General features: G+C 40.4%; 1 protein-coding gene across 1 annotated transcript; it reads right to left on the reverse strand.

Annotated features, from left to right (window-relative positions):
• Positions 1-2,094: 2,094 nt before the first annotated feature.
• LOC130079633 (dynamin-3-like) lies at positions 2,095-11,444 on the reverse strand. The gene is made up of 6 exons (XM_056244976.1): positions 11,121-11,444; positions 5,535-5,608; positions 4,936-5,085; positions 4,649-4,733; positions 2,658-2,776; positions 2,095-2,228 (listed from the first exon to the last, which is right to left on the reverse strand). The coding sequence occupies exons 1-6, from the start codon at positions 11,279-11,281 to the stop codon at positions 2,095-2,097; spliced, it is 723 nt and encodes a 240-aa protein (XP_056100951.1). The 5' UTR covers positions 11,282-11,444.
• Between the last annotated feature and the right edge of the window lie 4,537 nt (positions 11,445-15,981).

Consider the following 15,981-nt stretch of genomic DNA (forward strand, 5'->3'; position numbering starts at 1 on the left):
GTGTGTCGAGCGTCATCATAAGCGAGTGTGTGTCGAGCGTCATCATGAACGAGTGTGTGTCGAGCGTCATCATAAGCGAGTGTGTGTCGAGCGTCATCATGAACGAGTGTGTGTCGAGCGTCATCATAAACGAGTGTGTGTCGAGCGTCATCATAAGCGAGTGTGTGTCGAGCGTCATCATAAGCGAGTGTGTGTCGAGCGTCATCATAAACGAGTGTGTGTCGAGCGTCATCATGAGCGAGTGTGTGTCGAGCGTCATCATGAACGAGTGTGTGTCGAGCGTCATCATGAACGAGTGTGTGTCGAGCGTCATCATGAACGAGTGTGTGTCGAGCGTCATCATGAACGAGTGTGTGTCGAGCGTCATCATGAACGAGTGTGTGTCGAGCCTCATCATGAGCGAGTGTGTGTCGAGCGTCATCATAAACGAGTGTGTCGAGCGTCATCATAAGCGAGTGTGTGTCGAGCGTCATCATGAACGAGTGTGTGTCGAGCGTCATCATAAACGAGTGTGTGTCGAGCGTCATCATAAGCGAGTGTGTGTCGAGCGTCATCATGAACGAGTGTGTGTCGAGCGTCATCATGAGCGAGTGTGTGTCGAGCGTCATCATAAGCGAGTGTGTGTCGAGCGTCATCATAAACGAGTGTGTCGAGCGTCATCATAAGCGAGTGTGTGTCGAGCGTCATCATAAACGAGTGTGTGTCGAGCGTCATCATGAGCGAGTGTGTGTCGAGCGTCATCATGAACGAGTGTGTGTCGAGCGTCATCATGAACGAGTGTGTGTCGAGCGTCATCATGAACGAGTGTGTGTCGAGCGTCATCATAAGCGAGTGTGTGTCGAGCGTCATCATAAGCGAGTGTGTGTCGAGCGTCATCATGAACGAGTGTGTGTCGAGCGTCATCATAAGCGAGTGTGTGTCGAGCGTCATCATGAACGAGTGTGTGTCGAGCGTCATCATAAGCGAGTGTGTGTCGAGCGTCATCATGAACGAGTGTGTGTCGAGCGTCATCATAAGCGAGTGTGTGTCGAGCGTCATCATGAACGAGTGTGTGTCGAGCGTCATCATGAACGAGTGTGTGTCGAGCGTCATCATGAACGAGTGTGTGTCGAGCGTCATCATGAACGAGTGTGTGTCGAGCGTCATCATAAACGAGTGTGTGTCGAGCGTCATCATAAGCGAGTGTGTGTCGAGCGTCATCATGAACGAGTGTGTGTCGAGCGTCATCATGAACGAGTGTGTGTCGAGCGTCATCATAAGCGAGTGTGTGTCGAGCGTCATCATAAGCGAGTGTGTGTCGAGCGTCATCATGAACGAGTGTGTGTCGAGCGTCATCATGAACGAGTGTGTGTCGAGCGTCATCATAAGCGAGTGTGTGTCGAGCGTCATCATGAACGAGTGTGTGTCGAGCGTCATCATAAGCGAGTGTGTGTCGAGCGTCATCATGAACGAGTGTGTGTCGAGCGTCATCATAAGCGAGTGTGTGTCGAGCGTCATCATGAACGAGTGTGTGTCGAGCGTCATCATGAACGAGTGTGTGTCGAGCGTCATCATTAGCTCCGTGTGGAGCTTTCAGATATTAAAGTATTTTGAGAGCGCAGAGAGATGGGAGTGGGCGGAGCTAATGAGATCTTTTGTCGTGTTTTGCTTGTTCCGACTCTCTGATTGGTGGAATTGTCCGTCTATCTTCATGGGTAATGTCGTCTTTCACCGGATCACATGGTATTTCTAAAACCAAGCTGAAATAACGCAGGCTAACGGCCTTAGCATTAGCAGAAGCGTAGATCAACAGACACGCCGCTCACTCTAACGGCTTACTGTTTAAAATCAATCAAAATCTATTGAGTTGCGCTCTATTAGGTTTTATTTTTATGATGTCATTTTAATTTTAGTTCACATTTTAGTCATTTTGTTGTGCTTTAGTCAGTTTTTAAGGTCTATAGTTTTTATTTATACATTTAAGTTTATTTCAGTTTGAGTTATTTTATTTCAGCTAGTTTCTCATGTTCATTTAGTGTAACTTGATGTACTAAAATAAGTTTAAGTTTTTCATACTACATGTTATTCATCGTTTAGGACATGTTTGTGTTGGTGTTAGTGTGGTTTCCCATGAGGCCATGCGTGCGCACCTCTGCGCAGCGGCAGAAGCTTGTTCTCCAGGATGTCTCTGGCGTCCGTTCCTTCATCCATCAGGTCCAGTTTGGTCATCACGCCGATGGTGCGGAGACCTGCAGGCCAGAGGTCAAAGGTCAAAGGTCAAGCAGGCTTTGGTTTCTCAGTCACATCCCGACCCAACACATTTTGTGTGTGCTAACATTTCCGTTATTTCTGAAAATAAAACTATACAGGGTTCGTTCAGAAACTGTAAAATTAATTTCCAGGACTTTCAGGGACTTTTCAAGCACTACTTTTTTGGTTTTCAAGGACTACAATCAGAGATCTCACTTATCAAACATTATCTTTATTATCTTTCCAATTCTAAAAAGCGAATAAAGTGGTAGAAGAAATAAAGTGCAGCACATGCAATGACTGGTAACTTTCACCATTGAAAGGATATTATGACTAAGATATCGCTTTCCTTATTCAAACGACCCCTGTGTGTATCATGAACAGAGAACTGAGCGAACGCTACTGTTTGTTCACGGCCAGCGCCTCACCCTGGGGATCGACCTCTTTGCTGATCTTCAGCGCGTCAGAGTTGGCGAGGTCGGTGTTGGCCGGCGTGACGGCCAGGATCAGGCAGTTCTCTCTGGAGATGAACTGCAGCAGCATGTCTCTGATCACACACACACACACACACAGAAGAGGCGTCAGTCGGACTGAATTGATTGCGATTGATGAATCTGAGTGTAGTGTTTACATGAGCGCTGAACATGATCGGGTCGATGTGTGTGTTTATGTGTCACACGCTTCAAATCGGAATAGATATTTTGACATGCGCTCACTACACGAATATACAGTTTCCTGCTGTCTGCGCATAATAACTATCCTCCTACACTGGTGCTTTATTTGTTTTAAACAGCAGACTTAATATTTATCCATTTCTGGTCATAATTTGGAGACGATGAGCGTATGAACCGTTGTGCCGCTGCTTATATTGCTCACGCAGTAAAACCCCGCGCCCAAAACCAGTCGCCTGTGTGGATGAGAGTCCACACGTCATTACGCTATTTCTACGTCATCACGCTATTTCTACGCCATTAGGCTATTTCTACGACATTACGCTATTTCTACGACATTACGCTATTTCTACGTCATTACGATATTTCTACGACATTACGCTATTTCTACGTCATTACGATATTTCTACGTCATTACGCTATTTCTACGTCATTACGCTATTTCTACGTCATCACGCCATTTCTACATCAATACGCCATTTCTACGTCAGCACGACATTTCACATGCCATTTCTACGTCATTACGCTATTTCTACGTCATTACGATATTTCTACGTCATTACGCTATTTCTACGTCATCACGCCATTTCTACATCATTACGCTATTTCTACGTCAGCACGACATTTCTACATCACGCCATTTCTACGACATTACGCTATTTCTACGTCATTACGATATTTCTACGTCATCACGCTATTTCTACGACATTACGCTATTTCTACTTCTACGTCATAACACTATTTCTACGTCATTACACTACTTCTACGTCATTACGCTATTTTTACGTCATCACGCACATCATTACGCTATTTCTACATCATTAAACCATTTCTACGTCATCACCCTATTTCTACGTCATCACGCTATTTCTACGTCATTATGCTATTTCTACGTCATTACACTACTTCTACATAATCACGCTATTTCTACATAATCACGCTATTTCTACGTCATCACGCTATTTCTATGTCATCACGCTATTTCTATGTCATCACGCTATTTCTACGTCATTACGCTATTTCTACATCATTAAACCATTTCGACGTCATCACGCACATCATTACGCTATTTCTACGTCATCACGCTATTTCTACGTCATTATGCTATTTCTACGTCATTACACTACTTCTACATAATCACGCTATTTCTACGTCATCACGCTATTTCTACGTCATCACGCTATTTCTACGTCATCACGCTATTTCTTCTACATCACGCTATTTCTACGTCATTATGCTATTTCTACGTCATTATGCTATTTCTACGTCATTACGCTATTTCTACGTCATTACGCTACTTCTACATCATCACGCTATTTCTACGTCATCACGCTATTTCTACGTCATCATGCTATTTCTACGGCATCACGCTATCACGCCATTACACTATTTCTACATCATTACTCTATTTCTACAGTACCGGTACGCTATTTCTGCGTCATTACACTATTTCTACAGTACGCTATTTCTATGTCGTTGCACATGCGCAGTCCTTTCGGTTTCGGTTTTCAGTCCGATCGAGTGTTTACATGTTCTCTCGATCGGGTTAGTAAAGGAATAAACCTTCCCTTTCAATCCGATGGAAATCTCGTTGGGATCGAGCTCAATCGGGTCGGTTAAGGCGTATTCATGAAGGCTTTCAGTCCCACTGAGCCGTCAGTCCCATCACTGACGGATTATGTGTATGCATGTAAACGTAGCCATTGTTTCAACCGGGTCCTGTAGGCCATCAGACCCACAGCTCTTACCGGATCTGGAACTCGATGTCCGTCGGCTGGTCTCCCACCGCCACCTTCGTCATGCCGGGGAGATCGATCAGCGTCAGATTCAGCACTGAGAGAGAGCAACGGTTGAAGCGTCATTATGTTGATTCAGATCAGTTCAATAACCGTGTTGCTTTTGCAAAGTGAGATTAATACGGTTCAAATTATCCTATAAATACACAGACACACATAACTCATCATGGAAATGTGAGGTTTAACTGCAGCAACGACAGAGAGAGGGAGTTTATTGTGGAAGAGTGAGCTGAAGTTACCGTTCGGCGAGTAAACGCGCAGGTTGATGGGCACCGCAGAGATTCCCTTATTGGATCCGGTGATTCGCTCCGTCTCGGCCTCGATCTCCAGCCGAACCTCGTCAAAGTCCACGAACTTACGGCTCTTACAGTGCAGGAACTCGGCGTACTCTGGAGAAACACAGAGAGATCACTGGAGAATCATATATACACTATCTTAAAGTTACTCATGTTTAGAATTTTTATTTTCTGTATTCATTTGAATTTTAGTCATTTTTCTTTTCTTTAGTGATTTTGTTTTTATATATTATACACTAGCGTTTACTGTTTTTATTGTTTTTGAAAGAAGTCACTTTGGCTCACCAAGGCTAAAAACTGCAGTAAAAACAGTGAAATATTATTACTATTTAAAATAAATATTTTCGATGTGAATATATTGTAAGACGAAAATTGAAAAAGCTGAATTGTCAGCATCATCATTATGCATTATTGCAATATTGTGATACAATTTTTGGGCATGACGTAAATTAACACAGGTAATCATTTCGACGGTTTGAAAAGCGTGAACACACCTTGAGTGTGAGAGACTGGATGTTCAGAAGGTGTAATGCGTGTTTTACCTGCTTTACTGTTGACTAGCTGGAGAATCAGAGGCCTGCGAGTGACGATGCCGGATCCCCGCGGGAGAAAGTCTCTGAATCACACAGACACACAGACGGGTGAACATCTCTATGGATTAAAACAATAACTTTTTGTTTTCTTGTGGTTTAACACAATGTCAGCTTCTGTGGCATTAAGATGTAATAAAACATACAGAAAACAAAACACCCATTAGAAGTTTTTTAGAAACTGTCAGTGAAGGGTTGATTCGTTTATGAAATGACACATCATAATTCTCTGGTTCATCAAAGTACTGGAAACACACACCCTGAAAGAAAAGAGGAAATATTGTTTTTCACTTCCCAGACCAAAGCCTCCATGCATAATAGAAGCGTACACATATGTGTGTGTGTGTGTGTGAGCAGGAATCCTGAAGATGTCAAGTCCACACACGCTGAAATCTGTCTCAATCACACAGTTAGTTCTTCTTAGTGAAGCATTCAGACACCGAAATCCACACATTTGAGCCTCTGAGGATGAAGACGCTCATGATCTGCAGTGATACACAGATTATATCTTCATTCACTCACACTCAGTCCTTCCCAAACCCGCATGCTGTCATTCTCCCTATAAAATAAGACGTATGGACTGACACTTTTGAGGTGCTTTTTGGAGTATGCCATGGTGGTCACTATGAATTATTGTTGTTGTATAGAAAAGATCTGCATGAAATGTCTTAAAACATCTGGGTCTGTAACAACATAAAGGTCAGTAAATGATCCCCATTCACATTTCTTTCCATACTATGGAAGTTAAATGGGGTCCATCAACTGTTTGGTTACCCATATTCTTCTAAATATCTTTTTTTGTGTTCCAGCAGAAGGGAATTCATACAGGTTTGGAATAACATTTTTTTGAGTGAACTATCCCTTTAAGGGCACCAACACATCAACAACGATAACTATGCCTTTAAATACAACGATATCGTAATGTCGATAAGGTTTTATTTATATTAAGCGCTCTGAAGTTTATGTGTTCTGCCGCTTTAAATGCTCGAGCTCTCGCTCTGGATTCTGATTGGCTGTCAATATTTGTATTGTTTATCAGCTGAAAAAAAAAATGTTGAGAAAGTGATTCCAACGATATTGATCCTCTGTGCTGTTACCGGTCTATATTTCGATAGTTCTTGGTGTGAACGGGCCTTAAATGTAATTTTTTTTTGTTAGCTACCACTTTTAGAGCACAGCAAGAGTCTGAAATGGTTAAAGGGATACTCCACCCAAAAATGAAAATTCTGTCATCATTTACTCACCCTCAAGTTGTTGCAAACCTGTATGAGTTTCTTTCTTCTGCTGAACACAAAGGAAGATATTGTGAAGAACGATTGGAACTTTGGCACCATTGACTTCCATAGTATATATTTTTTTCTACTATGGAAGACAATCAGTGTAGCCAGAAGATCATCTCTGGGTGTGCATAAGAAAAACTGGGTGTGCCACATTTATTATCAGATTAATATGCAAGTAAAAACCTGACCCGGCATATCACTAACTTTACAGAATAGACTGGGCTGATGTGTGAAACTACTCAGGCTCGCCACATAACCTATATATAATATAACTCAGGGCTCAACATTAAGGCTTTTCATGTGCTTGTCCTTCGAACAAGTAAATTGGTCATTCACTTGTCCAAGTAAAAAAAAATTGCTTATACGGAAAAATATTTTTTGTTGTGTTGTAAATTATAATTTATTCTGAAGCAATATTCTCATCAGTGTTCAGTCAGCTTTTACATATTTAAATATGCATTTTTAACCTTTATAAAGAGCATTTTTCCCTAATCGTTTTAAATATGTTTCATCTTTCTTAAATTTGATCAATAAATTCAATTGGAATTATAAGACACTATATGGCTGTTACCAATCAAATGAATTAATTTACAGTGAAACATTACAACTGCATTAAATAATGTTATGAGATTGTTTTAAATATTTTTTTGAATATACAAATATGAAATATGGAAAAGAATGATAGCCTTTTAAACACGAAACTAAACCACCAGTAGGGGGCGGCAGGTGACCGTCTTAATGAGTGAGTTATTGAGTCATTTATTCAAATGATTCGTTCAAACGACTGAATTGTTCAGGAATGAGGCAGTTGTTTAATGGGCCTTTGAATCTTTGACTCAACCGATTCGGTTAAAGCGCTGAATCATTCAGTAATGCGGTTATTATTCCGATGAGATGCGCTGTGGTTCTGCTGTGATCTTTGATTGGAACTATTTTCGCTGTTCAAATAGAACAAAAACATTATTGTCTAAAATGTAAGTGACTTGATATTAATTACTTTTTTATTGAACTGCCATATGAAATCAATGTGTATATTTTCAATCTTGATGGTATTCAGCACTCGTGGTTGTGTGATGTTGCTTAACTGTATCATATTATAAATATAAAAACTCCGCATTACATACATTTTTTTTTAACCAATGTATGTTCATTAAGTTTCTTTGTGTGAACTGCGCTCCTTTGTTTCCATCTCTCCTCATGAGGCTGCGCGAGCCTCAACAGCGCAACCGTCAGAAAGTCAGAGGCTGTTTGCGGATTGGTTGGCAGTCCGAATGTCGCCTTCACGATAATAATTTAAAAATTAAATTAAATTTTAACTTACAAATATTGTAAGTAAACAACAATAGTCCAAGTTTAAAAAAACATTTTTATTAAGACTTTAAAAAATAATTCTGCATCTATATTTAGGTGTGCCGGCTGCCACTGTGGGTGGCACAGCAGGCACACCCTGGCACACCCGTGGCTACGCCTATGGGTGCCAAACAACCCTTTGGTTCCAATCGTTCTTCAAAATATCTTCCTTTGTGTTCAGCAGAAGAAAGAAACTCACACAGGTTTGCAACAACTTGAGGGTGGGTAAATGATGACAGAATGTACATTTTTGGGTGGAGTATCCCTTTAATTTTTGACTAGCAGTGACATTCTGATCACTTCAATGGATCATTTGAGTTTAATGTTAGGGCACACATTTTCAAGTTCAAGTACATTTTTCTCTCAAATTGAAATAAGTATGTGTCGTATTTCAGTGCTGTTTACACAAAATACTGTGTTTTGTCATGTAAAAGCCGCATCAACAGTAACTAAGGGGGGCGGGGCTTAGCCAAAGGCGAATTGGCTTTTTTGTGTGCTTCCCTTTCTATGATACACATTTTTCTGATGGGATTGCCATGCTTTAAAGGAGAACTCCGGCGCAAAATGAACCTTTGGTCTAATTACACATTGTTACCTAGTCAACCGTTATCTGAGATTTGTTTTCATGATTATCGAATGTAAATAGTTTTATCTCTAAAAACAGTTTAGCCTATAAAGCTAGTATAACGCTAGTATATTGGGCATAGTGTAATGACAAATAAAAATCGCTTGTTAATACCACTAACAAGGCTCAAAATAGCTATGAGTTGTGATAAGGTGAGCGCGAACAGCAGGCTTGGATCGGCGTTCGTAGATCGACTGGTAAAGGCTGTATTTCAAAGATGGCTTCTGCCTGTATACGCGAAGTTGACTGTATGTTTAAAATATCTTCTTATTAAACTGTCTGGACACTGACAAAGTTCTCAATGCTTCGGTTTGAAGGTAGGGACCCTCATTATGCTACCGTGTTAGTGTGGGGCTATTTTCAGCCTTGTTAGTGGTATTAACAAGCGATTTTTATTTGTCATTGATCTATGCCCAATATACTAGCGTTATACTAGCTTTATAGGCTAAACTGTTTTTAGAGATAAAACTATTTACATTCGATAATCATGAAAACAAATCTCAGATAACGGTTGACTAGGTAACAATGTGTAATTAGACCAAAGGTTCATTTTGCGCCGGAGTTCTCCTTTAAGTGTACGTTTACATTTTAATCATGTAATAACTAACAGTCTCAAAGATGACAGTACTCTGTTCATGTTGTGTGAATGTGTTATAATGGCAAACGTTTGTAGTATTAAATACATTTTAAGATTGTTTATGGAATGGTAAAAAAAATCCTGCTTTTTTTAGGGCTTTTCAGTGAATCATTTCTTGTTTCCCTTTCCAGACTCACCAAGGATCCAGATGATTACTGGCAATTTGGTGGAGGAGTTTTCTTTAGCTGCTATCACTTCTGGTACAGATTCATTGACCTTTTGTGATATGATTTGATTTTACTCAATTTAATAAAAATGTACACTACCGGTCAAAAGTTTGGGGTCAATATGATTTTTTTTTTTTTTTTAAAGAAATTAGAAATACTTTTCTTTAGAAAGGACGCATTAAATTGATCAAAAGTGACAGTAAAGACATTTAGAATAATGCAAAATATATATTTTTTAATTAAATGCTTTTCTTCGGAACGGATCTCGAGCTGGGACTCTGCTAGAGCTATGCACAAGGCTGTCGCATTTTATTGAGATGCTAAGCTTTTTCTACTGTTACTGTACATTTTAAATATTAAATGTATTTCACCTAAGTTTTACTGTAATTGTGCAAAAACTGTCTTTTAAATATTCCATTCAGATTTGCACTTTACTTTAACATTAAGTTGAAAACAATGCAAGTTAAAGTTTGAGATGTAGAAAGTATTTTTAGACTTTTTTGTTTTGTTTTCCAAAATAAAACTTGTTTTACAATCTTGAGCATGTGCTAACTCTTTATTAAATGTGTTTGTAATCAAGCCATTGCTGTCAGTCATTTGACATTAAACAATTTTTTAGTGTAGGCTAACTTACAGTACAGTTAATCACTAAATCAGTTAGCATTGGCATGATCGTGTTCCAAATTCAAACTACGTTGTAATTGAATGTACAATTGTATTCTCCCATGTTGAAAGGTAAGACAGTGAAACAACGTCACGATAGCAACGTTGATTCAATTTGCAAAACCGAAGCATAATTCAACGTTGGTTCAACTTCGACATACAAACTTTATTCACCCATATTGAAAGAAGAGACCGTGAAACAACGTCGCGACATCAACGGTGAAACAACATTATGATGTCAACGGTGAAACAATGTCGCAAAATCAACGTTGATTCGATTTGCAAAATCGAAACATAATTCAATGTTGATTCAACCTTGGTCCCAACGTTAAAATGCCAGCTGGGTGCCCACGAAGTAACCGAGCTCTTCCCGATAACGTTTTATTTATATTAAGCACTCTGAAGTTTATGTGTTCTGCCGCTTTAAATGCTCGAGAGCTGGATTCTGATTGGCTGTAAATATTTTTTTTATTGTTTATCAGCTGAAAAAAAAAAAAAAAAACGTTACGATATCGTTCCTCTGTGCTGTTACCGGTCTATATTTCGATCTAGTTATAGTTCTTGGTGTGAACTGGCCTTTAATGTAAATTTTTGAGTTAACTATCACTTTTAGAGCACAGCAACACTCTGAAATGGTTCATTTTTGACTAGACAGATTCTGATCATTGAACGCTTCAACGGATCATTTGAGTTTAATGGTGCGGCACACATTTTGAAGTTCATGTACATTTTTCTCTCAAATTGAAATAAGTATTTGTCGTATTTCAGTGTTGTTTACACAAAAGACTGTGTTTTGTCATGTAAAAGCCGCATCACCTGCCCACGAAGTTCTCCAGCACCGAGCTCTTCCCGGCGCTCTGGCCGCCCACCACCGCGATCTGCGGCAGCTCCAGGTTACAGCTCTGGCCGATGGAGCTGAAGGCGTCCTGCAGTTTATTAATCAGGGGAATCAAGTCCTCCATCCCGCGGTTCCCCATGACTAACGTTAGCTTCGGTCAAACCCCAGAGAAACTCAACCGATCACTTCATAACTCAAAATAAACCGCTTTAACACTAACAAAACCGACTCAAGATGTCAAACTCCAGTTGTCAGACAGAGAGAAAAACGAAGGCAGGCAGAAAGTTTTCCTATCCGGTCAGCAGACCACCATAAACTTATGAAGAACAGCCCTTGTGTGCAAACCGCGCGTTCCTATTGGCCACTGCTGGTGTCAATCAAATACTCGACCGAGAGGCTACGGGTGGGGCGTTAGAGAAAGCGTTATATTGAGTCATTAAAAGATGCAAGAAATAAAAAAGCGAAATAGACTTTTTGAATCCTTTTCTTTTTGGAGTTTTTTTTATGGTTTTATTCTGTTCCCTTTGATGCTATTTTGAATGTACCGTAATAGATAGTTTAATACATTGTGATCCATCCTCTGTATGTGTATGTAGTTCTGCTATGCCAGGGATGGGCAACTTCAGTCCTGGAGGGCCATTGTCTCAACCCTAATCAAACACACCTGAACAAGCTCATCAAGGTCTTCAGGATTACTAGAAAGTTACAGGCAGGTGATTTTTTTCAGGGTTGGAGCTAAACTCTGTAGGACAGTGTGGCCCTCCAGGACGTTGCCCATCCCTGTGCTATGCAATACAAAAAAACACACACACACACACAAAAAAAGGGTGGGGCGTTCGAACAGCTAATTATCAGTTTAACCTTTTTCCATTACATACATAAAAATACTTTAGTAATACCCAAGGAGTGATATTAGTGAAACACTTGTATGTCTGAGGCTACGTGTGTGTGTTGTTAAGCAAGCACTTGATTTAGTGTCTCACACGGAAATGTCAAGGTAATATTTCTCCCCAAATCGAAAAAATAAATAGTGTTTATAATTATTATATTTTTTTATACATTCCACTTTAAACAGACACTTTAACTATAAAATACAGTAGGCTATAGTAATGTACTAAGCATTACTTATTATGCTTTCTATAATAAGTATTATTATTGTTTGAAAGCAGCTTTACAGTGATAACAGGTGCAAGCATTGAATAATATTGGAAAAAGGTTATCATCTCCGCGTAAACTTCAAAAACGCGAATCTGTGAGAACGCTGACTGTATACAATACAGGATTTGTTTTAATCATATAATGCAGGTCTATGGTCACCACCTCAAAGAGCATGCACAGAGAAGTCCAAATTAAACATGATTTAATGACTCGTAAATGTAAGTACACATTGATGGCCTAAGACACGAAACGAGCGGTTTGTGTGAGAAAACGAACAGTATTTATATCGTTTTTACCTCTTGTAAACACAGCCAGGTCCAAGTGATCTGAGGGCGCCGGCGCTTCGGTCTTTTCCGGAAAGCACCGGAAGTGATCTCTCGCGCGTGTACGTCACTCATACAATTGTTTTATTTTTTATTTTTTTGGAATTGTTTTCTTTTACGACGGTTTAAACATCCCGAATAAGCGCAAATTAGTACCCTTTTAATTAGCCGTCTTACCTACAATCTCTGTTCTGTGTAAACAATGAGCGACGTACACGCGCGAGAGATCACTGCCGGCGCTTTCCGGAAAAGACCGAAGCGCCGGCGCCCTCAGATCACTTGGCTGTGTTTACAAGAGGTAAAAACTATATAAATACTGTTGGTTTTCTCACACAAACCGCTCGTTTCGTGTCTTAGGCCATCAATGTGTACTTACATTTACGAGTCATTAAATCATGTTTAATTTGAACTTCTCTGTGCTGCTCTTTGAGGTGGTGACCATAGACCTGCATTATATGACTGACAGACAAGAACGGTTTGACCTAAAAATATTAAAATTGAAAATACTGTGGACACAAAGACACCTACATCTTGGATGCCCTTGAGGTAAGCTAAAACATACCAAAAATAATTTCAAAGTGAACTATCCCTTTAAGGGAAGTGTTCCCGGTTCCGGCTGACCTAATATATGCAGCCTAACATTGAATTATAGAAGTCTATAGTGTGTTATGTGTATGCAAGGTCAAAGAGAAGTCATAATTATGACATAGAAAGTCATTATTTTGACTTTAATCTCATAATTATGTAATATATTATAGATATATCATTCATTAGACAGCAGATTAAAAAGTTATTGACTCAGTATGTCAATTTCTGATTTTTACTTTTTATCATGTTTTATCTCATGATTATGACTTTTTAAGTCATAATTATTTACCAAAGCATGATTTGTTTTCTTATGTGGTCTTCTGTAGGTTAGAAATGTAGCACACATCATGAATGATGAAAGTCACTGCAGAAATAAAGTTTGTTCTCGTGTTTCTTCTGGTGGGTCTAAAAACCCTGATTAAGCGAATCTCTGGCCACAGATGGAGCGATAAGGCTTCTCTCCTGTATGAAATTAGATTAAAATAAAGTACAGTTTTTAAATGATGCATATAGAACAATAGGCTACTGAGAGTAAAAGAGAAATGAATGTAGCTTAACAGATACAAAATATTTAGTTTAGTATTAAATTAATATAAATTACGCCTTTATACAAGGGAATGTATAGCTGCCTTGTTTAGGATGGGCTGTCCCTCTAAAAGGAAAAACCTCAATAGAGCATCACAGTCCCGCCCACAGCCGGTGCCGGAAGTAAAAATTCAATACAATTTCTCCATTGACAGTTGGGGTATAAACCATAAAAACGTAACCATACATGGAAGACTTAAAACCAGCTACGGCTGTACTAAGCGATTGTATATGCTCATATAAACGACAAAAGTTCATGGGGCACTAACCTTGTTTTAAGATAAATGCCTTTTATTCGCAATGTATTGGTTAAAGCTGCAGTCCGGAACTTTTCCTCTTTGTCGCCATCTCTCTGTTCGAAATCTGTAACTGCAGTGATTCGCGGAATTATTATCTTTACGTGGGTTGTAAATCGGCATGAAACAGCGCGGATGAACACAGTGTTTTGAGGCGAGTGCTGCTGTCAGTCACCGCGCTGTGTGGATACTGGCATACAGAATCACAGATTCACTTTTTGAAAGTTTGACCAACATAAGAATTTTCATAAGAAAATGTCTTCTGAACAAGTAAGTAACATCCATTTTTGTTCTGACCAACTAAGGAAAAAGCATTCGACATGATAAGCTTCGTTAGATTTAATCAACGCGATTTACAGCAACCGTGCAAATTATAGCCTAGTTTGTTCTCAAATTGTTCATGTTAACAACATCAGCATTGCGTGACTAATGTTAAATTTAATGTTTTATGGTTACCTGCGTAGTTCAGAATTCATATTCTCCATAATAGCAAAACGAGAAAGGCACAACAAAGGAAACTCCATAACTGTGTGAATTAAGAAAACGAATCGGTTACCTAACGTAACCTCGGTTCTCTCTAGATGAGGGAACGAGTATTGCGTAAGCTAGCTTACGCTATGGGAAAGATTAATCTTTTCTGAGAAATTGAAGCCAAAAATTATCCTATAATTTTGTATCTATTCACAACGCAGTTCAGCTGCAGCAGAGCATGAGCAGGCTAGCTAGCAGCTCATTGGCTTGCTCACAGGGAACTGCTTAAGCCTATGAGGAGACACGAATGAACTCTCGGCCAATGAGAGTCTGACCTGCTCTCATTGCGTCAGAGCCCGCCGAAACGGGCGTGGCCAGAGAGTATAAATTCGCCTCTCAGGCTGTAAATTCTGGTTTTCATAGAATGAAGCGAGAACGCTAGTAGCACAAGCACGGCCAGGAACGCAATACTCGTTCCCTCATCTAGAGAGAACCGAGGTTACGTTACGTTACGTAACCGATTCGTTCTCTTACGAGAGGTTCTCTCGTATTGCGTAAGCTAGCTTACGCTGCGGGAACACCTGGTCAACGCCGTGCGTGCTAAGCATCCACTATGAGTCCCAGGGGGGACCCCGGGGAACCCTTATGAGTGGGAATAAAATATGTACATATGACAAAGGCCAGCGGAGCAGGCCGGGGATTGTGAAGTACATAAGCACATAATAAGGAGGGACAGAACGAGACCGGTCTGCGTGAATAACTCCCTATAGTGCAGCTCAACCAGAAGAGCTGTAACATACTAGACTGCTAGTAGTTTAGCCTGCAAGGCGGGAACTTCCAGATAGTAAAATCTGATAAAGGTGGAGGGGGAAGCCCATCCCGCTGCCACACAAATATCATGAATGGAAATTCCGCTGGACCAAGCCCACGATGAGGCCATGCCTCTAGTGGAATGGGCCCTGATTCCCAGAGGGCATGGCAGGTCTTTTGACGCGTATGCGGCTGCAATGGCATCAACTATCCATCTGGACAGAGTCTGTTTCGAGGCGGCCAACCCCTTGGTGCGCCCACCGAACGAAACAAAAAGCTGCTCAGCTCGTCTGACCGGAGCAGTGCGAGTAAAGTATAATCTCAGGGCCCTGACCGGACACAGGAGATTAGAGTCAGATTCGCTATCGGATGCAGGCAGAGCCGATAGAGAAATAACTTGTGCCCTGAATGGGGTACCAATCGCTTTTGGGACATAACCATGTCTAGGTTTGAGAACGACTAAGGAGTCATTGGGCCCAAACTCCAGACAGGAAGCGCTGCTGGACAGCGCGTGAAGGTCCCCCACACGCTTCACTGACGCGAGCGCGAGCAGGAAGATAGTCTTGAGCGAAAGGTATTTGAGCTCCACGGTGTTTAACGGTTCGAAT

The sequence above is a fragment of the Rhinichthys klamathensis genome, unplaced genomic scaffold (genome assembly GCF_029890125.1).
Source record: "Rhinichthys klamathensis goyatoka isolate OS25496 unplaced genomic scaffold, OSU_Roscu_1.1 h1tg001190l_1, whole genome shotgun sequence".
NCBI lineage: Eukaryota > Metazoa > Chordata > Actinopteri > Cypriniformes > Leuciscidae > Rhinichthys > Rhinichthys klamathensis.